The sequence below is a fragment of the Coptis chinensis genome, chromosome 4 (assembly GCF_015680905.1).
Source record: "Coptis chinensis isolate HL-2020 chromosome 4, ASM1568090v1, whole genome shotgun sequence".
Taxonomy (NCBI): domain Eukaryota; kingdom Viridiplantae; phylum Streptophyta; class Magnoliopsida; order Ranunculales; family Ranunculaceae; genus Coptis; species Coptis chinensis.
The window spans coordinates 659,131-683,122 of record NC_141459.1 but is presented as its reverse complement, the minus strand read 5'-3'; the positions used below and the strand labels follow the sequence as shown (position 1 = coordinate 683,122).

The following is a 23,992-nucleotide window of genomic DNA, read 5'->3' as shown; positions in this document are numbered from 1 at the left end:
ATTTCGTTCCATAACCTACAATGTTAAGAGTAATGAAACAACTGTTCTATTGTGTGAGTTGTTGCATATGCAGCTTCATTATTCTTGTTCTGAACTGATGTGGTTCTTGAAAAAAAATTCTCAAATATATGTTTGCTATGCTCATAACCTTCTCTAGTGGTAGCCTGGTAGGCGCCTAAGTAAAAGTCGGTAGTAAAGGCTCAAAACTATAACTACCCTTGCTGTCCAATGCGATGTGACTGACCACACTTTTACCATATACTGAGATAACTCCCGGACTACATTAAGCATATGGATCGAGTTATGGACATAGAATGTGGGTTCTGCTGATATCAAAGATTTCTGAGTCAGGGATCCAAGAGGGAGGTGGGTCTCCCACCATACCTGGAGTTGAGATCTCATGTGTTCCTGTACCGTGACAGTGTGACAGTGTGACCTAGTTTTGCAAACCTCACAGTTTTCCTTTGGCCTTCACTCTCCTGCATTCTATAAGAAAGCTGTGCAAATCTGCTGATTTTGCAATGGTATGTATGCATCAACCAACAATGAAAAGATCCACAGTCAGTAGAGATATTACTCTAATTTAAGTTTTTATCAATTAAATCAAAATCCCACATGACTTTTCAATTTTGTTGTTGACCATCTCAACACACTCACATTTTATGTTCAGACTAACATGAGAATTTTTATTTATTTCATTTTGTACACATACATAGTGGTGTTTGCATATTTGTTGGACACGTGTATACTAGTGTGCACATGTGTGGTAGTAGTATTTGTATGTTTGTTGTACACATACATAGTGGTGTGTGTATGTTGGTATACACATACAATACATATCATACATGCATAGTAGTGTGTGTGCATATATATCAGAGAATGTCATAATTTGTATTAATCGAGTGAGCGGAGCGAATGATTTTGGGAGAAAGGGGGCTATGCGGACAAAAACCAACTTGGTTGGTTTCTGTCTGTCCTCATCTTCTTCCTCATTTTTTTTTCGCCCAAATACCTTTCTCTTTCACCCATCTCTCTCCCCCGCATCACCCAACTCTCTCTCTCCTCCGCAGCTCCGCTCACTCCCCACTGCCACGCAGTATACTAGTAAAAAATAACTTGGTGACGTCAGCCCGAAAAAATCCATTTAGCGAAGTTATTAATGATAGATCCTAAAACAGTAATTATTGGTCAACTAAGCCTAAAACCGAAAATATTGGTCAATTTATCAAGTGAGCGGAGCGAACGTTCTAGGCAGAAGAAGGGAGAGTACACGGACAAAAATGTGTTTGGTTGGTTTCTATCTGTCTCTTCTCATCTCTTCATCCCTCTCCACGCACTCTCAATCTCCACTCCTCCCTCTCTGCTCACGATCCCACTACCATAGCTAGTAAATTCGTGGACGGCAAAAGTTCGGTACGTCAATTATTCGCCTAAGATTCGAAATTTTCAACAATAATACTTTTAAATATTCGGTCCAATAAAACGCTAACGGTAAAAATACGATATCGTGTTTTAAACGGGTATAATCTGAATATATTTCTTTTAAAATTCGCTATATATTTTACATTTAAAATTTTGATATATAAATATATAACGTTTTATTTTTATTTTTACAATTTTATTCATGAAAAAATAATACAAATGTCATTTTATTAAGCCAAACCTTTAATAAATCGCGAATAATTCGCAATTATAAGCCCAACCCAACCAATTCGTGAATTAAACCGTATCATTCAAAAATTCGCCGAATTATTCGTTTTATTCGCCAAACCTTATAATTCGCGAATAATTCGTGAATAATTCGGCGAATTACTAGCTATGCCCACTACTTACGAGTATACTAGTTTATGTGTTTGGGCCTAAATTTATGAACCCATCAAAAAAATAGGCCCAAGGTTAATATTACAATGAGTCGATAAGATAAGGCAGTTCCCAACTCAATAGAGAGACATGGCTCAAGCAGTAGCAATGCCCATAGCTTCATCACTCTCCATCATCTACAAATCACCAACCAATTTCCAATTCCCTAATGCCACAACTTCTCTCCCCAAGGTAACTAATTTCATTTTCTAGTCTAGTGTATATGTTTTCATTTGATTGTTTTCATTATTATTAATTTTATATATGTGTAGTTTAATGGACTTAGCATAAAATGTGCCCGTGTGGGTGGAGTTGAGATACCAAACAACAAAAGAGTCGAATACTCACTTCAGTATGTTCATGGCATTGGTCGAACTAGAGCACGTCAAATTCTCAATGACCTCAATATGGAAAACAAGATTACCAAACAACTTTCTGAAGAAGAACTTATTACCATACGTGATGAAGTTTCCAAGTACATGATTGAAGGAGACTTGGTAATATAATTACTACATTGCTATGGTTCTTTGGGTTATGGTTGTAGTTTTAGTGTTTGATTGGTTATTTTGTTTTGTAGAGGCGATTTAATGCGCTAGCGATACGGAGATTGAAGGAGATTCAGTGTTATAGAGGTGTAAGGCATATTAAAGGGTTACCTTGTCGTGGGCAGAGGACGAAGAATAATTGTAGAACTTTGAAGGGTAAGCGAGTCGCTATTGCTGGGAAAAAGAAGGCGCCTCGTTAAGTACTGTGTGTTTGTGTTTTTGGCTTAGTTGTTGTATTTAATGACTGTGGCTTTTGAATTGAAGAAATTGTTTGTTCAATGTTGGTTTTGATTGCTTTAATAGATTATCTGCATCTAATTGGTTACACTTGCTTTCGACTGATTTTTTTTTTTTTTTTTTACAATTGATGGTTAGTTTCATTTGCTTCTGTTATTTTGTTTATTACATCACAGATACTGTGTGTGTTGGGGTGGGGGTTAGCAAAATTTGCTTCAGTGTGTCTAAGTTGAAAAGATTAATGTTTCCTTATAGTTGATGTAGGATGGTTGTGTTTGGGAAGCTGGGGAAGGTTACCTGATGAGAGAGTGGATTTCTGTATGGGGATAAAAATTGTGTTACTTTGCTGCCATGCTTGTTAGGCCTTGTTTACGACATTGCCTTCACTTTCATTTGTTCTTTAGAGTGGTGTGGTATCTGGGCATTACGTTACTATGCTTCTATTATGAATCTCTTGCAATCCTTTCTTCAACAATTCTATGCTTCACAATAGTTTCTCGGTACTTTAAAGAGTTTATACTTAGCTGTACTTGCAGGATGTATAAACCAGACCTCTCTAATATATTAGAGTGTTCCCAGCCTGTGACTAACCTCAACAAATGACATCGTTGTGGCGTCTCTGTCTTCTATGCTTTTGTTACTGACTGTTCGAATAAGAAAACTTCCAAACTGATGTCTTCCTTTTGTATCTCTCAAATTGTAAATGCGATAATGCTCTTTCCGTTGTTGCTTCATCTTTACTGCGGTTTTCCTTTTACTCTTCCTGTACTCTTTTGTTGCCTAGAGTCATGTATGAAGTGCATATCTTGTTCTGCTAATCTACTTTTTATAGTGCTCGGATTTTACCATTTTCAGTCAAGCTGATTCTTTATTTTGTTGTGTGTCTGTTGCATATCTTACCAATTTACATCTCTGTTTTTACATGCATTCTTTTCTTGTCTCTGTTGTGCACGTTTCTTTGCTTTGATGTCATTGCAGTACCCTCAGTTTGTGTAACGAACAAAGTCATTATCATGTCAACGCTATACTGTATTAAAAGATGATGAATAATATGAATGAAGACATCTTCGTTTGGGAACCAGTAATAAGAACCATGTTAGGTTTTTGATGAAATGATAGGGACCTTTGAAGGATTAGTGTCACTGTGCAACGACTTAAGCGTGACAATTAACTATTCTTTTAGGGCTTTTTAGCGTAGATTCAATGGTGGTGAACTCACTATTCAACAGAATGTTATCAATTTTTAGGCTTGAACCATCACTACTGATGTTAATATGAACATGAGGTAAATGTTGAGGATACAGTGGGACAATACTATATCTCCTTTCTGTCTATAACTTGTATTGAAGTTATTACCTCAAGCATGCATGGGCGCGCAGTATGTCAAGTGTGGTTACTCCAGCTACCACTGGACGGCTGGACCTATGTAAGAAATCCTCAAGAACCATAACTCAATTCATCTTCTTTAGCTGAGAGAAATGGTTGAGGCCCTGAGGGAGGCAAAAGTAATTGCAGAGCATGAGCTAATTATTTACTCTGACTTCAGAAGGAAGCAGAAGCGATGAAACAAAAGATAATTTCATCCTAAGAAGGTTGGCAGTTAGTAGGAAATGCTAAATATGAGGGAATATGAGGGAATTCCAGATGTCTGTCTAATACCATCTGAAACTGACAAGAGCACAGCAGCTTCAGATTCTTTGCCGTGTTACATGAGAAAGGAAATTTATAAGTCCTAGCTTTGAACTTAAGATTCATTTGTGAAGTCAGTCCCAGGAAACACCTTAGCTTGAATAGCTTTATTTATGGCGCTCAGCTGAGTAGCTTACATGGACACTGACAGAGGTCTGAAACTCTCAAGTTCCTGCCTATTGGGGCTCCTTGGTTATTAATTGTGCTAGTTCAAACCACATGGAATAGATGCCCCTCCTCAAAACCTGACCCAGTGTGCAGTTGCCTTTAGTTTTAGAAAATTTATGCGGAAGCTATAACATCCATTGAAGCAAGCAAAAGCAATATAAAGATGCTACAGAGTCAACTTGACTTCAAGATCTTCAAACCGAGAGATCACCATCCTTTTAAAAGCGCAAATATAATTTGCAGCTGTTCTAATTAAGAATTTCGAAAAATGGAGAAGTAAAAACTCCCATATGTGTATTGAAAACTTTGGACATTTTGGCAAATTCTGGTCAAAATGTCTGGAGTTCAAAACCAACATTTTGTTGGAAATAGATGTCTAATAGTAACTGTTTCATTTCCTTCATAAATACTACTGTCCTAAACAGAAACGCTGAATCATCCCTTGCGTAGGTGAATAGATTTTGTTTATCGAATAAAAAAAAGTTGAATGGATTTTAATTTAATTAATTAATTATTTTTAAGTTGGCACTCTCTTTAACAAAAAGTTCCTAGGTGAGACCGTGAGAATGAGACACTAGCATTTTCAAAAAGAAATCCAGTATTTAAGGAATTCGTTTTGATGTCATCAGAACACTGCAACAGTGCAACACATACCCACGAGTTTCATTAAGGAAGCAAAGCTGTGTTCGCACTAGATTACAATACCATTACCAAACTCCTTTTCATTAGTGAAAGAGATGGCACAGACGACAATGGTGTCTAATTGGTTTCCTTAAAACAAGTTCTCAAGGTCAGCAGCTGTCAAACTGACCCTCCACGTATCACTTCATATGTGGTTGCTTAAGTTGACGTGCCATCCATTGAGAGCTTCATATGTAAATAAATAGGGGTGCGGGTACTCTATAATACTATACACATTTTTATCCATTCAATGATTTCCCTACCACCACTTCCTACCTCCAACTCCTCCATTATTCCTACTTTAATCTATCTTCTTAGTTCCCATTACTACTTATAATATACTCTTTGCACTCTTCTTGTTCCTCCTTTGATTATAGAGAATGTCTGTCCAAGGTGATGAAGAGAGTGCTACTACAAATGGTCGATCGCCTGATGGTCCAAAATTACAGCGTGATCATCCAAACTTAGATTGTTTGATTTCTTCTTGTTTCCCTATTACTCTAGAGGTAGGCAGGTAGCTGGTATATTGTTTCATGCATCTCATCATGATTTTACGTATAATGGTTATATATCGAAATGTGAACAAATGCGCATTTCGATAACTAGTATAAGCTTTTAGTGCTGAAACAGTTGTTAGAACGTAATATAAATTAGTTAAAGTTTGTCCGGGAAGTGATAATATGATGTCTGATGCTTTTTGCAGTTTATGGACATATCTTATCGAGTGAAGTTGGAGAGAAAGAGTGGCAGTGGAAGTGGTGGTTGTGTCAAACGTATATTCACTAGTGACTCAACGACAAGAACAACAGGTAAAACTGGCCATGTGATGAGTGGGGAACGAGCTATACTTGATGGGATCACAGGGATGGTAGCACCAGGAGAGATCCTAGCCATTCTAGGACCATCAGGAAGTGGCAAATCGACACTTCTAACCGCTCTAGCGGGTCGACTGACTGGCAACTGTTTCACCGGAACAGTTTTGGCCAATGGTCGACGACTCACTAAACCAGTTCTTCGAAGAACTGGGTTTGTAACACAAGATGATGTTCTATACCCTCATCTTACAGTAAAAGAAACACTAGTCTTCTGTTCACTACTTAGACTTCCAAACACATTAACAAAAAACGAAAAAATATTAGTAGCAGAATCTGTTATTTCAGAGTTGGGATTGGGGAAATGTGAGGATACAATCATCGGAAACAGTTTCTTGAGAGGAGTTTCGGGTGGTGAGAGGAAGAGAGTGAGTATTGGACATGAAATGTTGGTAAACCCAAGCTTGCTTTTGTTAGATGAGCCAACATCTGGTCTTGACTCGACCGCAGCGCACAGGTTGGTTTTAATTTTGGACTCCTTGGCTAAGAAGGGTAAAACAATTGTAACATCCATGCACCAACCATCTAGTCGAGTTTATCACGTATTTCATTCAGTGCTAGTTCTTTCAGAAGGAAGATGTTTGTACTTTGGAAAAGGTTCGGATGCTATGGGCTACTTTGGTTCGCTTGGATTTTCGCCTTCATTTCCAATGAACCCAGCCGATTTTCTTCTTGATCTTGCAAATGGTACGTGTCTTGCTTCCATCTTTTTACCATTGGTAGAAGAAAATTATATGTCAAGGAAAAGTTTAGACCTTCGATCTCAAGAAATAAATACACCAAGATCATGATTAAGAATAGACTGCTTCTTGCATAGTGTAACACCAAAATGCCAAATGCATAGTGTGCTGGCCGGTATATCTGGTTATGTACTGGGCCTACCAAATTATAGAGCTGCAAGATTTCATTTTTCATCAAAACATTGCATGTACCAGCCACTACATACTGTCTACTACTACTACTACAGAATTCTGATAGGAATTTTTGTTCACTATATATGTTCTTTTGCAAGAACTTACGAGTTTCTACCAAAAATAAAACTATGAGACTATTAATTAACCTCACATAACTAACCACAAAGTTGAGTATCTAGAACTTTTATGTAGTTCAGTAAGTCAGTAGTCAGTACCATTGGCACCAGTGGCAAAAATGGATAAGAACTTAAATGAGGTAAGACTTAATATAAATATAGAGAATATATAAATATTTCAAAGAATAATGTCGCGCTAATTACTGTAATATATACTAGATTGATAGTATGCGTTAATTATTAGATCAAAATCATCAAATACTAAAAATTATGGTATCTTAGAGTTTTAGAGATTATCTTAGTGTTTCAAGATCTCTAGTTTTTAAGGGCTGTCAACTTTTCGATAATGGTGGGTTTTTGTGATATGGCGTCATGCAGAGGTACCTTTTTACTGAAAATGAGAGCGTTTAGCTTAGTGAGATACTTAATTATTTGACACTAGGACCATGAATTTCCGTATCTCAAATTTTGGAACTTGAAGATATAAAATGTCTAGGTGGTCAATTATTGGATTTCATATTCTGGTCTTGGATATGTTGTTGTTGAACATTGATTTGTTCATTTCTTATTTGCTGATGATCTACTGTAACTAGCCAAGTGGCTAGCTCAAAATATTAAAAATTTAAAACATCACCATATCTGATAAGAGCGAAATATGATTGGCCACACGAGTCGGTAACACACTTAATTACAGTAATATACTAAAATTACTATATCTAATTAACTTTTATTTGTTGGATAAGAGTCACGCACTAATAACCATTGACCAATTAGATACGGTCTCTCGGTACCCCCACTCCACCCCACACACACACAACTAGATTAGCCAATTAGGATTTTTTCTTTACTAGATTGGGAAATTAGGATCTCCCTCTCTCACATACACGTATTTTTTCTGTGTGTATTGGGAGACCCTAATTTCACATCTAACGGGAGAATCCTAATTGGCTCATCTAGTGGGGATAATATTTGTTAACCGTTTTTTTTTTTTCATCCTAATCAATAAATATCACTTGTCAAAAAAAATAAAAAATAAAGTTAGAATTCATGCATACTTCAAATGTAAAGATACATATCAAGACTTAACTAAGAAAGTCAAGCATAAAACTTCAACTTTCCAACATTTTTATAAAATTTACCCGAACAATTTTATCCCAATCAACCAAAAGTAGATTGCAAGCATATAATGTGGCAATTTTGGGCGAATAGAGTATGGAATGAAGGTCAAATGATATAATTGTTTGTTCCAGCTTAGTGGGATTACGTCACGCATAATTAAAATGATTCAAATTTCTTTCAACAACATTAATCTATGTTGTAGGCTTGTAGCATACTCAGTGCTCATACTTTTCATATAAAAAATGATTAAAGCTTAAAATTTTACAACTTTGAATGGACACCCCATTTTTGGGCAAAGACATATGAGCTGAGGGGGGGTTGGTGGGGTGAAGGTGGAGCACCAGCTGCCTGTGTGAATTATATTATTTGGTGGTGGAAGCTAAGGCATCAAGCATGGAAGTATGCTGACTAGTGCATTTACTTAATCATGACAAATTGGAAGTTCAAAAACTTCAAGCAAGTCCGACACTTTTCAAATGAGAAAAAAAATCCCAATCATGACATCCTAATGCTGGAAAGTTATGCTGGAAAGTTAAAAGGAATCGAGATCTTTACAACCGGGTACAGAGATCATCTCTGTAACCGTGTTATCTCGCCATTGATCCAAATCCGAGATGTGTGTGTGCCTCGATACCTGTGTGTGTGCTCCAAAATACGTATGTCTACACCGAGATACGAAATGTGTGTGTGTGGTACAGAGAGGTACAGAGATCAATCTCTGTACCCAGTTATAGAGGAACCGGTCTCCAGTTAAAATTCGTTGAAATGGTAAATTTTTTGACCAAGTAGAGTGTATCAAAATTATTGGAAATAAAAGACAAATTTGAAACAACATTAGGATATTGGCCTGGAAGTCTAGAATACTGGATTACTGATTTTACTTTATTTCAAGCTAATTAAAGAAGATCACTGAAACAGAATCCATTAGTTATTTTTCTAGTATTAATTAGTTATAATATGGGCTATAGTACTAATGTGTGGAGGTGAAAGTGATACTACATTACCGTCATTACGTAAGAGCGCACATTAGTGTTGCTGATAATCTGGGGGTCGTTGGGGTCAGTTTTTCAAAGAAGATTTAATAGCACATCCCTTACGAGGATACCACGGCAGTTCTATTGGCATTTGTGTAAGGGTCTTTGAATCTGAAATTCATGATTGTGAGTGGGCACCTCCCTAGACGCAACTAGAAGTCTTAGTGGTCACTGTTGCATGTAGTTGGAGATAAGGTGACATACTGACATCTACTTATGGCAATGTACTACCCAACAGTGGATATCTATCCTTCAAACTCGGTGGTTTTTCAAGTGAGTGTACTCATTGGCAGGGACAAATATAGTGCGGCATATGGGTATATCAGAAGATAGTTTGGACTTTTCGGGCGACACAACACTGTCATATATGTCATGTAATTTTATCTCCCTTTCCATAAATTTTGCATGACTATTGATAGATTAGTTTATATTGTTTTGATATACTGGTCATGTACGGGAACTTTGGATTTACTCTTAGGGGAGGTCAAGATAGCCTTCTGGCATGGTTATAACTTATAAGGGAAGAAGTTTATTTGGAGTTCTTCTGAAGGATGAAGCGGCTAAGAGGATTCCTGAACATGTGTGTCCTCCATTTACTTCAGCAATTAGAAAAACATAATTCACTCTTTTAACATCCTCTTAAATCTCATATGTTGACAGAGTGACTAAACTATGTGTAATGTTGGTGCCGAGCATGCCACACTTATACAGGAAATAATAATAATAATAATATATCGATCTACACCGAAGATTGTTTGCATGAGCTGAATTTGCTAAACAGGAGTAATATTGTTGAGCTAATACGAGTCGAAATTACGGTTGTTGGATCTTTCTTTTTTTGTGTGCTTCTGGATTTAAAACCTTATACAACCAAATGTGCCAGCTGTATTAATTCAAGTTAATTAGACATAAAACTATACTCTTGTTTGTTGATTTGATCCTACATTTGGTATTTTGATGAGACCGGAAAGGATTTTGTTATTGTTATTAATGTATAGTTGCCATTTGGTGATCGAATATGGTTTTTACTGATTTCTAACCAAGTGCGTGACTGACAAAATTTGTGCAGGAGTATATCAGTTTGAGGGCCAAAGTGAGGGGGAGAAGCCAGATGTAAGGCAAACCCTTGTTGCCTCCTACAACAGTTTGTTAGCCCCCAAGGTGAAGGAAGCTTGCATGGTGGCTGCTAACTCAACCTTACGGGGAAAGAGATCATACAAAGAAGAGAACAAGAGAAGTATTACTAGCACAAGTTGGTTTAATCAATTCACCATCCTCCTCCAAAGAAGCCTCAAAGAGCGGACACATGAATCATTCAACTCTCTAAGAGTATTCCAAGTGATAGCAGCAGCCTTCTTAGCTGGAATTATGTGGTGGCATTCCGACATACGTGATGTCCAAGACCGACTTGGTTTACTCTTCTTTATTACAATCTTCTGGGGTGTATTTCCATCCTTCAACGCAGTTTTTGCATTCCCTCAAGAACGTGCCATCTTTCTTAAGGAGCGGGCATCAGGAATGTATACACTGTCCTCTTACTTCATGGCCAGAGTTGTGGGAGACTTGCCCATGGAGCTCATCCTCCCAACTATCTTTGTCACAGTGACTTATTGGATGGCTGGGTTGAAACCTGAAATAGGGGCATTCATCTTGACAGTAGCTGTTTTGCTGGGGTATGTTATGGTGGCCCAAGGTCTTGGACTTGCACTTGGTGCAGTGATAATGGACGCTAAACAGGCGTCCACAGTGGTCACCGTCACAATGCTTGCATTTGTTCTGACAGGAGGTTTCTACGTACACAAAGTGCCAGTTTGCATGGCTTGGATGAAGTATACCTCTATTACTTTCTATTGCTATAGGCTTCTCATAGGCATCCAATATGACAGTGAACTAATGTGTTCTCGTCGCAGTAGTAGCAGTAGTTATGCAGTTCATTGCAAAGTGTTTGAAGGAGATGTGGCAGGACAGCTCCATCCCTTGCTGAGTATTGTCATATTGGTTTTCATGTTTGTGGGTTATAGGCTAATAGCATATGTAGCTTTGCGGCGTGTAAAAGCCTTTTCAGCGGCTCCATAACTAATCATCTGATAGGCATATTATATATTTATATGTTATTACCACGAGTGGGCGTGCAACTGCACCCACGCATATCATTTTTTTTTTCTTCAAGTAAACTTATTTTTCATCTAATTGTAATCATTTTTCAGGAAGTGAAAAATGTTATATTTCAACCATCTTGCTGGACAATGTGTGTGTTGTGGGGGATGGGGGAGACCTGCATCCTATCTTCGTTGACCTATGCTCAAGTCATGTGACCAAGTTGGAAGTTGACCTTTGTACAAATTTGTATGAGTGCGATGTGTCAAGATTCATGAACAGCTAACACAGGTTTTGATTTTTTATACCGACAACTTTGATTGTTTGATCAAGAAAACTAAATCATCAGTTACTCTTTATGATTTTAACTGGATTGGTGTTTACTTGGGCATTTGTCAGAAAGGTCTTTGTCTTTCCAAAGAATAATATGGAGTATAATAAATCATTCTTTTTTCTTTCCAAATCCGATACAAACTTACAGTACAAGTTTTTTAAGATTTTCAGCACTTGGCCTAAACTGTATCCCACAGTGATCATTTTTACAATGGTATTACAGAGGTGCTAATGCTAACAATACAGCTTGGAAACAGTTAATATCGACCATACATGCATAAAACAAAAATGATCTGATAAATACATCTCTGTACAACTCTTGGACGCTCGCACAGTGACTGGTGACACCAATAATTTTGGTGGACATGCATTCTGATTCAAACCCATCATTACTCTGAATAGCCATATGGGATTTGGGGTTTGCTCTCTTGTCCTTTTAATGATCAAGGTCCGAGCATCAAAGTATGGGGCACTCTTAAGAGAAATAACTAAAGTATCATATCCCAAGATCAAATGATGGGGAGTGTGATAGCTCCGGGCCCTTCTCTGTCACAGGGTTTGGAAAATCACATTGTTTTCTATCCATTGATAACTCTGACTTGTGTTTTAGTAGTTTAGTGGCTTGTGCTTCCAACGCATCAAGATCGAGACCCTCGTAAAATTGGTCATCACAAAACACATCCCCGTTGAGTTCATTACTCTTAGGTTGACACTGCAAGGAACTTTCTCCTGTCTCCTCCAAGTGGAACAACCGTTGTGGCTGTAAACTAGTTTCAGGATCATACCCAACCTGATGAAAACTTAATTTTCTCTTTCTACTCTCCAACTTTCTTTCTTCTCTAGTTGCAGCACAAGTTTCACTAGGGACATGAACTCGGGGGTTCTTATCCAAGTCTGTATTACAAAAACTAAAACTCTTAACTGCAGACTGATTAGCAGGCTGCAAGCCTATTTGAGGTGTCTGGGCCAAATGACTGATCTTCCCTGAAGAACAACTTCCAGTTTCATCTGTTTCGATTATATGGTGCATGCTGCCAAGGTTCAAGCCAATGGAACAGTACGGTGGACTCTCCATTGGTGATTGACTGAGAAGAGAACGTCTGTTAAAAAAAGGGTCAATTTCAAAGCTGTGCAAAAAGTACAAGTAAATAAATAAGTGAAAGTAAGGTAGCAAACAAGAAGACTAATGCACGTTAGCAACGAAGAAAATATAAACCTGATTCTGTCTGCACAGCAACAAACTTTCATTTCAGTTTCAATTTTTCTAAGATAGATTTAGTTTAAAGTCCATTACATCCTTTAGTTTCAATAAACAGACATCTAAATCTTTCTTTGATACTGCTGTTCCTTGTCCAGTTTTGAAACCACCCTTCACCCTTGGTAATGAGAAAGTGTTTGTACGAATTTCACTCGTCTACCATATGTCATTTTCTGCTCTAATGGGTTGAGCAGTTCAGTTTATCAGCTAAATATGCTTAATGCAATTTGAAATCTCTTTGCCCCCATGGAAAACTGATTGAGTCTACAGCCCTTTCAGTTTCTGTCTCAGAAAATATCTCAGTCATACCTCAATATTAATTTGTTTCTATCTTGAGTTGGTTAATGCTAACAAATTTTATTCTATGTTAATGTATAATCCTCTTTCTTCTTCTTTTCTTTCTTTGTTGTTGTTGTTAAATCATGGACTTCAGCACTATTCTTGCAGGATGCGCGGAAACTAATGATATATTAAGATAGGGGATGGTTATATGAACTCCACTAAAACGAACTCAAAATGAACTCCACCACTTAACTCAATGAATTAGAAGCTGATTTTTTGTGGAGATGTTCTCCAGATGTTCTCCACACAATAGAGATCATCCTCACAAAAAATCAGCTCATTTGAAGATGAACAACCTCATAAAAAATCATTTAGAAAGTTATGAAATTATCTAACGGTCCAGACTTTTTTAATTTCGATACAATTTTTGACAAGGTTAGACATATTCAATTGAGCTGATTTTTGGTGGGGGTGTTCTCCATCATGGGATGTATACATCCACAAAAAATTAGTCCTCAATTCATTTTGTAAGTCTATTTTTAGGAGTGGAGTAATTTGGAGTCACTATAAGGTGTATTTCATATAACCATCCCCTTTAAGATAAAAGAACCACCAGATTAGATGCGCCAGTTCTCATCTCCATTCAACAATTGTACATGCTACTTATGTTACTTCATTAGAAAATTGAACATGATATTATGTAATTTTAAAATTGAACAAGGAGCAAACCAGAAGGTAGACCAGAAGATTATCCGACCTATAAATCGCCATCATGTCCCTTCTGATAGCTTCTGCTTGAGTACTTTCCACAGTAGGGTTTATTCTGTCATCTATAAAACTATCATCAGTTGAATTGTTGTTCGTGTCTTCTTCCTCATCATCAGATACTTCAGCATCAGCAGAAACCCTGAACATACCGAATATAATTATAGAAATAAGTACATTTCCTCCTTATCAACATATAGATTGTCAAAAGATATTTAACATTGTTGCTCAAAAGATCAACAACAATGGCCTTACTCAGCTTCCTCTTCAATGAATGCTCTGGCCTGGGTTTCCATCTTCCGCTTACCTAAAAAACAGCAGAAGCAACCAAGTTATGCCAAATTCATCACGTGTAGATACTTTTTAGATAGTATAAATAATAACTAATCCATTATCTTTCCTTACCTCTAACACGGTTCACCCGGTTAGCTCTTGTAGTAGATCCTGCTATGTTTGAAACAGGGCCAGTTAAGACATCTTTCATTATTTCGGAAGAATCTTTTTTGCTACACTCCCCATATTTGCGCAGCCTTCTAAATTTTGGGGCATGTTGAGTGATTTTTGGTTGCTCTCCAGAACTCAGGTGCCAGTCACTACTACAACTATTAGTTAGATTAACAAATGGAGTGCGAGGTTCCACATTCACAGGAAAACCAGAACTGTTTCCTCTTGCATTGACAGAAGTATGTATCTGGACAGGAGTACAAATGTCTCCATTGATAGGAGAAGCAGACTCTTCTCCTACTGCCCCAGCAGTAATGCAAATCTTACTATCTTCACTCTTCGCTGTGCCTAAGTTCTTTATTGGCAGGCCATTGCCAAAGGCAAATGGAGCATGTACTGGAGAGAGTAACTGTCTCCTCAAACCAAAACTGGGTAACTTCGCAGCATGCAGCATGCTGTCCTTAGAAATTTCACTGCTGTGTATTTCTCTTGAACAGCTTCGAACTGATTGGTAGTTCACACATTTGGAGCTGGAATTCCTGGATACCGCATGCCCATTATAGGAATGATTACCATTTTCAGCTAAAGGAGACTCTGGAACAACACCTTTCTCAACCATATTAGTTAGCCTAGGGCTCATCTCAATATCTTTGACATCACTGGTAGAATCATTAGCAAGTAAAATTGGAAGGTTTCTTCTTGTACTAGTAGGTGTCTCAACGATGATGACTTCTGAATTTATGCAACTTCTCTTTGGACTTGGTGTAAGTACAACTTCCTCAACACCAGGCGGTACAGCCTTCTGAAGGGAATTCAAGAAGCAAAAACGAGAACCTGGTGTAAAACAGTTGTTTATGCCGTTTGAGTCAGCAGGGTTTGCTAGATTCATTTGCATACTGAGCTCGCAATGATCTCCAGTAGATGTCGTAGAAAGAGAGGAATTCTTTTTCACAGTATTCAATAGCTCTGTCCTGTTACGAAGATGACTTTCTTTTACAAAAGGAAGGGAAGGAACATATGCTATTGAGACCGTACCAGAACGTTTTACAGAGACATATGCATTCTCAAAGTGGGAGAAGTGAATAGGACAATTCTGGCTTGGTGAATCTGATATGTGGTGCTTCGCAGAAGGACTAGCTATTACTCCACTTACTGCTTCAAAATCTGATATGTCAAAAAGAGCCAGTTTCAGAACTAAAAATGCAGACTGATAGAACTCACTAACACTAATCAATCTTGTGACAACATCTTTATGCAACAGCATAGTTTGTCCAACACTTCTACTTCGGTTTTTGTGAAACTTTAGCACATAGAGACAATCAGATCTTTGCGTATAATGAGATTGTGGAGCTTTCCTTAGATGAAAATATAACCTCAGAATGAGCACCAACAACATCAGGCACATCAATTTTTGTTATCCAATGATTTCAATAAGAGTAATGACAATACCTTTCTCACTTCTGTCATGTCGTGTAAGACTCTCAGCTCCCACACATTGATATGAAGAGATCATACCCTGAACCTGAACCGAAGGAAGCTCAAGTCATGTGGATGCTTAATATGAACCTACATTATAAATTGGAAAGTATTTGCATAGACCTTGCAAAAGACCCACCTCACATGGAGGAACTTTATCATCCATAGAAAATGACAGTGCTTGCAAATGTTGCATTGTACCGATAAGCATCCTTGTTTTGAATGAATGCATAACATTGTGCACTCTGGATGGAAATGCCTGAAAGTGGGGGAAGGCAATAAGGGAAGGCTTCCATGTATATTCCCCCGAAGAAGAGAAGTATTTAGCAATTAGTTCAGTCTCAGCATCTGACAGTTTGTTTTTGAATGCTTGGTCATCGAAAGAATCATCTTTTACTTTCTTTCCACGAGGAACAAACTGTTCAATCAAAAACTCAATTTAACTGAACTTCAGGTTTGCATATATATGTGGAATCTGCAATGACAGAAAAGAAGAAAGTTTGGATCTGAAGCAAGAATTTTAACTAAAGAAATAGAAGGCAAACTAATTTCATTCTTATTACCATCCTAGGACTGGAGTGGAAATCAAAGCTATTCATTCCTCCATTGTGCATGTGTTTATTTACAGCCTTGCTGTTTGCTTGCTTCCGCAAATATCCCTTAAGTTCTGACCCTTCACAAGCTAGAACAAGTATCACTTGTCAAGGAACCCACCCAAAATAACACAGAAACGCCTATGGAGAGGAATCAGAGACACTTTGAGGGAGCAACAACGCTTATGGAGAAAGTTGTGTTGGCAATCAAAGCTCTTTTATGTTTCTGGTCAAAGGTGCATATTGAGACACGAGACATACCTTTTGAGGCGTCTGTGTTTCGACGGGAGTCCATAATGAGATGATCGGGCTAAGAGACTTGTCACTTTATGTTTTTCCATTTCTTTTCTTTTTCTATATGTATGTAATGGAGGATATCTCATCCTTATGTATCTATCTTTAATTATATTAATAATATTATACTTTACCGATCAAAAAAAAAACACACACACACAGAAAACTCTAGGGATGAAAGCAAATTGCCAGGCTGGTAATGTTATGTTAGCGATAAATAACCTAAACATGTGCTGATGCCAATCTAATTGACATCACATTCTTCCAAAAAACAATGATTCGTATAAAAAAAAAGGATATCAACTCGTCCATCATGCTTCCTTCCTGTCCTTCCCATGCGTTGTATCATTCTCAAAGGTGACACATTTGAATCAAAACATATTACAAGATCAACTTCCATGATATCCAGGCCTTCCTCACCGATTGACGTTGCAACAATGATATTGTATCCACCGGCTCGAAATTTCTGTTGGAGCCTAGAATTTCATGTAGATGCCCAAAAGACCCGTAACCATAAGCAATGTAGAAGAGAAAGAATCCATACCTGTAAAACTGCTTGTTGTATTTTTTGTGTCTGGCCTTTCAAAACCTTTCCTGTCCAATGCCAAGGGGAAAAAAATAAGTAAAAATTGTTTCATAACAAATTGACATATGAGATTTAGATTTAGCTTATCTGGAGGCAAACACAGGTCAATTCGAAGGTAAGTAGATAAGTAGGAGAAAATATAAACCTGAGCTTTGACCAATAAACTCAGTGGCTTTGACAGACTCCCCTATACTTGATAAGGAATTCATGATATCCCTGCACATATGCAAGCTTCGTTACTATTTGAAATTTGAAATAGAATGTATCCAGTTATCAATAAATTAAACAACACTGAATCAAGGCTTAAATCGCCGGAAGAAAAATGTACACACAAATTAACTAAGTTGTCTTTTAACTAGCAAATGAACTAATGAATAACAAATAAATTGATAATGCTTGGAGGAATCATTTTGAGAAAGAGAACATGGTCAGTGCAAAGTTTTCCTTACCTAACACTTCCCCTAAAATTAGAGAAAATGATAACTCTTGAGTTCTTCGAATCTTTAGTTTCTGCACTCACATTTTCAATATTCAGTGAAATTTAACAATCAGACATACAACAAAGAGAAAATAACAGTTACATCCGGTTATAATGACGCTATTGGACAACCAGAAAAAAGTTGAGTGAAGACATAGGCTGATCTGTTTTGTAGCCTATTTGGACGAGAAACTAGACTTAATTTGGAGGCGGGATGCCACAATAAAAGTATACAAAAGGATCTTGGTTAATCCCGAGCTTATTCATAAAAGTTAAGATAGTAGGAGAGGAGCGTGTGTGTGTTTTTTTTTGGTCTGGGGGGGGGGGGGGTGTGTGATTTAAGTGTTTTGTTTCAGAAAATTCAAGAAACTGTCAGACACTTTCTCTTTAATGACTACTTCTGAAGACTCAAAATCTGAGGGTTACGATTTCACTAAATGAAATCAATATGTAGTATGGAAGGAATACCTAGGTCCCATGTCAATCTCTTTAAAGTAATACTGAACCAAAAGAAAACAAAAAGGGTGGTACATCACGTACTGAAATGGTCAATCAGTATTTCTCTAAGTTTCGACAACTTGGGACTTGGAGCACCATGAGACAAGCTTTGCTGCATTAGCGCTTTCGTCTTCCATATGACTTCATTCTTATTCATAAGCCTCGCAAAAGACCTGAAAGATGAACATGATAAAGATTTTTCAGAAAGAAGAATAACTAAATGTCTACAGTAATGCAAGCAACTTGAAGAATATATCCAAGATTACAACCCAATTTTTCAAAACCAGGTACACTGTAAGTATAAGTGGTATAAGCTAAAGAGATCATTTTGGAAATCTAGGGGGTACCCGTTCTTTAAAAAAATTATAAGAAAACCCATATTAATATGTAATTCTATACTGGAGGTTACCATATAAAACACAAATTTTATAACCTAAAGATAATTAATTTACTTACAATAGACCAACCAATGGTTAAGAATAGGGGTGAGCACTAAAACCGATGAACCAACCGAACCGAGCACTTTCGGCCGGTTGTTCTATTGAGGTCGGTTCGGTTCGGTTTAGAAAAATTGGAAACCGACATTTTCAGTTCGGTTCTCGGTTTGTAACTTTTGAAACCACATAAAACCAAACCGATTGTATTAGGTAGGTTACAAAAATGAAAGGTTTAACTATCAGATGGTAATTCTATCTTTAATAATTGGATGATTTTAATCATTTGTGGTTTTAGAGATTTATTTTATTGTGATATTGGGGTTTTGAGATACTATTACAATGTTTTGGTTGCAATTGAAGAACTTGAAAATACAACCTGCAAAAACTAATTAAAACAAGTCTTTATCACTAATTATTGATTGATTCATGGAAAAGTAGTAATTTTTTTTTTTCGTCTTATAATTTACTTTTGATGTAGTTTTCTTTCGCTTGTTATTGAAAACCAACCGAACCGAACCGAAATATCAGGTCAGTGTCGGATCGGTTATTGCTACATGTCGGTTAAGTTTTGGTTTCCCAATATCTATAACCGAACATTTTCGGTTCGGTGTCGGTTTTACATCAAAACTGACCCGAATCAAACCGTGCACACCCCTACTTAAGAAACACATCCCTTCCTTTACATGGAAGTATAATACACTCAAACCCAGACTCCTACATCATTTTCTGCTTAAACAAAAACAAAATGACTATGTTCTTTCCAACAGTCCCCACTTCCCAAGGAACACAAGGGGGCATTTTCTGAAAACTGGTGAGGATAAGGAATGTAAAAAATTGAGAAAAATACAAAAAACACCAATAGAGAAAAGGTTCAAAAGTGAAATTGGCTTGCATTTAATAAACTATAATATAGTTGAAATTGCAAAACAAATACCGCGATATATCGCGAAAGTGCCAATATTTCATGAATCAGTATAGCAATCCACGGTGTACGTTAGTATTGAAATATCGAGAACTTGTGATTCACTCAAGGAAGAAACTGTAGTCTGCCAAATGCAAACATAGCAGTGGAAATTCGATGGCACAGGCTGAAATGTTGGGGTCGAATTTTGACGATATCAACACTTTGCTCTATGTTTGGAATAAAAGAGGCTCGAAAAGATGCCTACAGGCTAGGACATGTTACATTAGAAAAAGAATATCACGTTCAACGTACTAATAGCTAAGACAGGGATGTCAAAGTCTGAGTCCGCAAACAAAAATACTAGGACAGGTGGAACATTTATGTCCAACGAACCCAAGAATGTCATGCATGGAATATAAGCACACATACTTCCACGGAATTAGAATTTCAAAAGTAGAATGATCTCTAGAAAGGATGGAACTTGGAAGGGCTTGATGACTAGATGAGGTCCGAACACATGGGGGAGTTCTCCCTTTTACGAGAATTCTTCTTTTTATTTTCCTACCAGGGACGCTTTGGGTCCTAACCAACTACCACTTTCAGGGAGGATAGAAAAATAGAAGGAGATGCGTTGGAAACTGGTCCACCCTGATTGACAAGATTAGCCAATGATACATTGAAGTAAAAAAATACACGTGATGATAATTACACAGTACTTGGGGGAGGGTCTTACCCTTGCTTCAACTTTTCTTCAAGCATGTCAAATGCCGGTCTTATGCCATGGCTTGAGAGTAACTTACGAACATGATAAAGTGTGATGAGAACACCAAAACATCCCTCTACTTCTCCATACTTCAAGTGAGAAAGATCTTGAGGAGGTGCTTGGCGAAACTTATCCCTGGTGTTAAGTAAGTCACATGGGCTTAACTGTCAAAGACCAGGGTACTTCAGTGAAATTGTTACCACAACATGAAAGATAATAAGAAGCATACAGAGCTCTCTAAGTTTAGTTACAAAAGAATATAACTGCACAAAAAGAGTCATACCGTTTGAGAGTCTCTATTAAGATGCACTCCAAAGGAAGTAAGTTTAGTTACAAATGGACGTATGGCTTCTAAGATCATATCATTAATTTCAACAGCATCTTTGCCCATTGGTACCTGGAGTTGTGGTGACCATCATCAAAAAATAAGCAAGCTAACTTGTAGTTGTTTAAGTTTAATGAACTCCAGACGAGGGAAATGAAAGGACTACCTTGACCAGTTCTAACTTTCTGTTGTGTACATAAGGACTGACATCATCGTCAGTTTCAGTGCGATATTCAAGCTTCGAAATTTGTAAGTTATCAATAACTTTTTGGATGGCCTGCTGCTTTGCTGTGGAATCATATTACATGTAAATGCCACAAATTTGCACTGAACAGATTCCAAAACTCAAGTAACTTACATCCTGGCGTTGCAGTTAAAGCTAATATCCTGAACTGCAGCGGTACAGCCATCAACTGCAATGTGAGGAATAATCATTTTATGAGCCCTTTAAGCCCACTGAATTTGCAAAAGGAAACAGTATTTGAAGATGTAATGGAATGCATACCTCACGAACTGCAACACAATAAGAATAATTACCCGACGCTCGATGCGCCTCATCAATCACCAAACATACAAGGTGCTTCACCAAACACGTTCCTGTAGTAAAGTATTATTAGTAGAATCCAGCAATAACGCTTTAGTAAATTTTTCCAATGTAAATATCACATTTTTCTTATGTTATAGTCTAGTCAATGTCTTATTTACAATTTTCGATTTTGATTTTTATGTGCATATATAAGATCCAGCCAAAAATGCATAGAAATTGGAAACCTGAAATATGTACCAAAAATTCAACAAAATCTCCTGCATTTGGCTCAACATACTTTGTCAACATATAAAAGTTTCATAATGTCTCCATATTTAAAATTCATTATGTCAATATACTGTTTAACACGGGGAGACTGGTAAAGCAAACTTATATGTCCCTTTTTCCTGTTTGATTTGCAGTAGCCTTCTAAAAGTGATAGTAACAGTTAGGTAATAAATAAACTACAAAATAATCAGGTGAACATGTTTAAAAACAAACTCACATTGTACATAAACATAAAGCATAAATTAAAATGTACCAAACAAGAAACAGCCAAAAGCATGTATAAACTTTGACTTGAGATATCACCAGATTGAATGTCCTTTTCAAGCACTTGAGGAGTAACAAAGAAAACACGCTTGGCTTTCCAGAGATATGCTCTCTTGGAAGGATTTGTCTGTCCAGTCAAATCAATTGCCCATTCCTGCAATTAGTTTAATCCCAATCTCTCAAGATTTGCATAGGATAACAATGCTACAAGTCTCTTTAAAAAAAATCAAAAAAATAATGTATCACCTGAGGAATTCCCACAGTATTATGACATGCCTCAATTTGTTGCAAGACAAGAGGTCGTGAGGGAGCAGCGAAAACAATTTTTCCTATCATTAGAATTCAAAGGTTAGTCGTAAGATGGAAATGAACGGAAAATGTGAAAAGAATAAATTAAAAAGAGAGAGCAATTTGAAGAGCTAAATGCTCCATCCTTCATCTTTACAGCTCTACTGAAGTTTGGTTACAAGGTTACAGTTCTGCTGTTGTCTGTTGATACTTTTCCCAATACATTAAGTGGAAATATGCATTTATAGGATGCGAAATGAACTTAAGATAATGAGAAGCATATTCATCCTAAACCTCAGAAGATAAAGTCACTGATGAGACATACCTTCAGGAAACCATCTGAAGTAGTTATACATAACAACGGCAGCAATAAGAGTCTTCCCAAGTCCAGTAGGCAATGCCACCAAGGTATTAGCAAACAATGCCGTTTTCGTAATAGATAGTTGGTAGTCACGTAGTGGAATATTAACTGTTTAGAAAAAATGTCAGGACTTAAATCAATTGCTGCAAAGACCACAACATAATTTCTAGAAATCGTACAATACTTTACCAAAGACTCGTAAAGTCAGCCTTGGACTAGTTTCCATCAATGGGGGTAAACTTTTTATTTTTTTGATTGGCAAGCCTGTTTTAAATGAGATCAGTAACTCTTTGATGCTGGCGGGGTTCCACCCCCAGACCTCTGGTATCATCACCCAAAGGTTTTACCGACTTTGCTAGTCGGAATTCTAAGGACATATATTACACTACCGGCAATCAAAATCACGAATTCCACTTGCAAATTGTTCAGACATGCATAACTATTAACTACAACGATTAAAATTTTATAAATTTTAGAAAAAATAAATAAAAATGTCATCTTTATGCTTGTAACTTCTCAATTATGGAATGTCAAAGTGCATAATTGAAAAAATATGTTAAAATCATTTAAACTAATTAAAAAAAAAAACACCTGGATAAATCCATGTTTTGGCTGCTTCAAGATCAATTGCACAGTAACAGCCCAAATTATTACTTTCCTCATTTCCAACGACTTGACAATGATTGTTCCTCTGAATAAAGCTATCTAGAGTAGATTGACGGCTAGGTTTTGAGGCAGGTGCTGATGTGGATGCAAATGTTGAGGAAACAGCTCTTTCCTGGCAAGCTACATCAATGGCTTTAACAGCTGCTTCCCAATCAAACTCGTCATCATCGTTCATGATTGATACAATTATTATTACTTTCCAGTTTTCTTTATTTTCTTGCTTCTCTTTTCTGTTTCTGTTTGTGTCAAATAATAACCTTTTCACTCTTTGAGACCCAGAGAGGGGAAATTGGCGGCAAACATTTAACAAATTGAGGGTATAAATTTTTAGTACGCCCATATCCACAGGATATGTGCCCCAAGGACCCTAGTAATGTGGTACATGACTAGAATACTGCTATGCAATGGGGGCGTGAGCGCAGATGGAGGAGTGGAGAGGGAGAAATTGAGAGGCGTGGAGACGGAGAGGAGAAGGACAAAGAGAATGTACATTCCACTTGACTAGTATATTTTTAGTGAGGCGAAAATGGAGATTTTTGCGTGGAGGGAGAGGGACAAAGAGAAAGAACATAAGAGATGAAAAATGGGTTTTTTTTAACCAACTTGGTTTTATTCCAAGACAAACCCCCTTTTGCCAAAATCGGGTAACTCGACTAGTAAACTTGCTTTGGAGAGGGAGAGGGAGAAGGAGGAAGGGAGAGCGATGAATAGGAAAAAGATGAATTAATAAACCAACCTTAATGTTTTGGGCCACCTTACTTTGAAAAGATGAGCTCCCTCCACTTGATTATATTGTATTTATGAGATTAATTGCATGACATGGTTCAGAGA

General features: G+C 37.2%; 3 protein-coding genes across 3 annotated transcripts; 2 read left to right on the top strand and 1 right to left on the bottom strand.

The window, feature by feature from the left end:
• The first annotated feature begins 1,894 nt into the window (after nt 1-1,894).
• Nucleotides 1,895-2,684, top strand: EMB3137 (Ribosomal protein S13/S18 family). The gene is made up of 3 exons (XM_086606001.1): nt 1,895-2,052; nt 2,133-2,357; nt 2,438-2,684. The coding sequence occupies exons 1-3, from the start codon at nt 1,951-1,953 to the stop codon at nt 2,603-2,605; spliced, it is 495 nt and encodes a 164-aa protein (XP_086462127.1). The 5' UTR covers nt 1,895-1,950; the 3' UTR covers nt 2,606-2,684.
• A 2,726-nt stretch (nt 2,685-5,410) lies between these two features.
• On the top strand, nt 5,411-11,469 carry ABCG25 (ATP-binding cassette family G25). The gene is made up of 3 exons (XM_086606000.1): nt 5,411-5,686; nt 5,884-6,739; nt 10,305-11,469. The coding sequence occupies exons 1-3, from the start codon at nt 5,561-5,563 to the stop codon at nt 11,309-11,311; spliced, it is 1,989 nt and encodes a 662-aa protein (XP_086462126.1). The 5' UTR covers nt 5,411-5,560; the 3' UTR covers nt 11,312-11,469.
• Nucleotides 11,470-11,760: 291 nt separating this feature from the next.
• Nucleotides 11,761-23,411, bottom strand: FANCM (DEAD/DEAH box RNA helicase family protein). The gene is given in 21 exon segments (XM_086605998.1): nt 11,761-12,765; nt 13,963-14,112; nt 14,226-14,277; nt 14,376-15,578; nt 15,864-15,936; nt 16,030-16,365; nt 16,454-16,581; nt 17,078-17,243; nt 17,322-17,371; nt 17,509-17,579; nt 17,813-17,873; nt 18,382-18,512; nt 20,414-20,607; nt 20,727-20,840; nt 20,935-21,056; nt 21,127-21,181; nt 21,274-21,365; nt 21,886-22,000; nt 22,093-22,175; nt 22,460-22,603; nt 23,087-23,411. Coding segments are annotated over 21 exon segments (4,194 nt in total). The 5' UTR covers nt 23,337-23,411; the 3' UTR covers nt 11,761-12,161.
• Nucleotides 23,412-23,992: the final 581 nt, after the last annotated feature.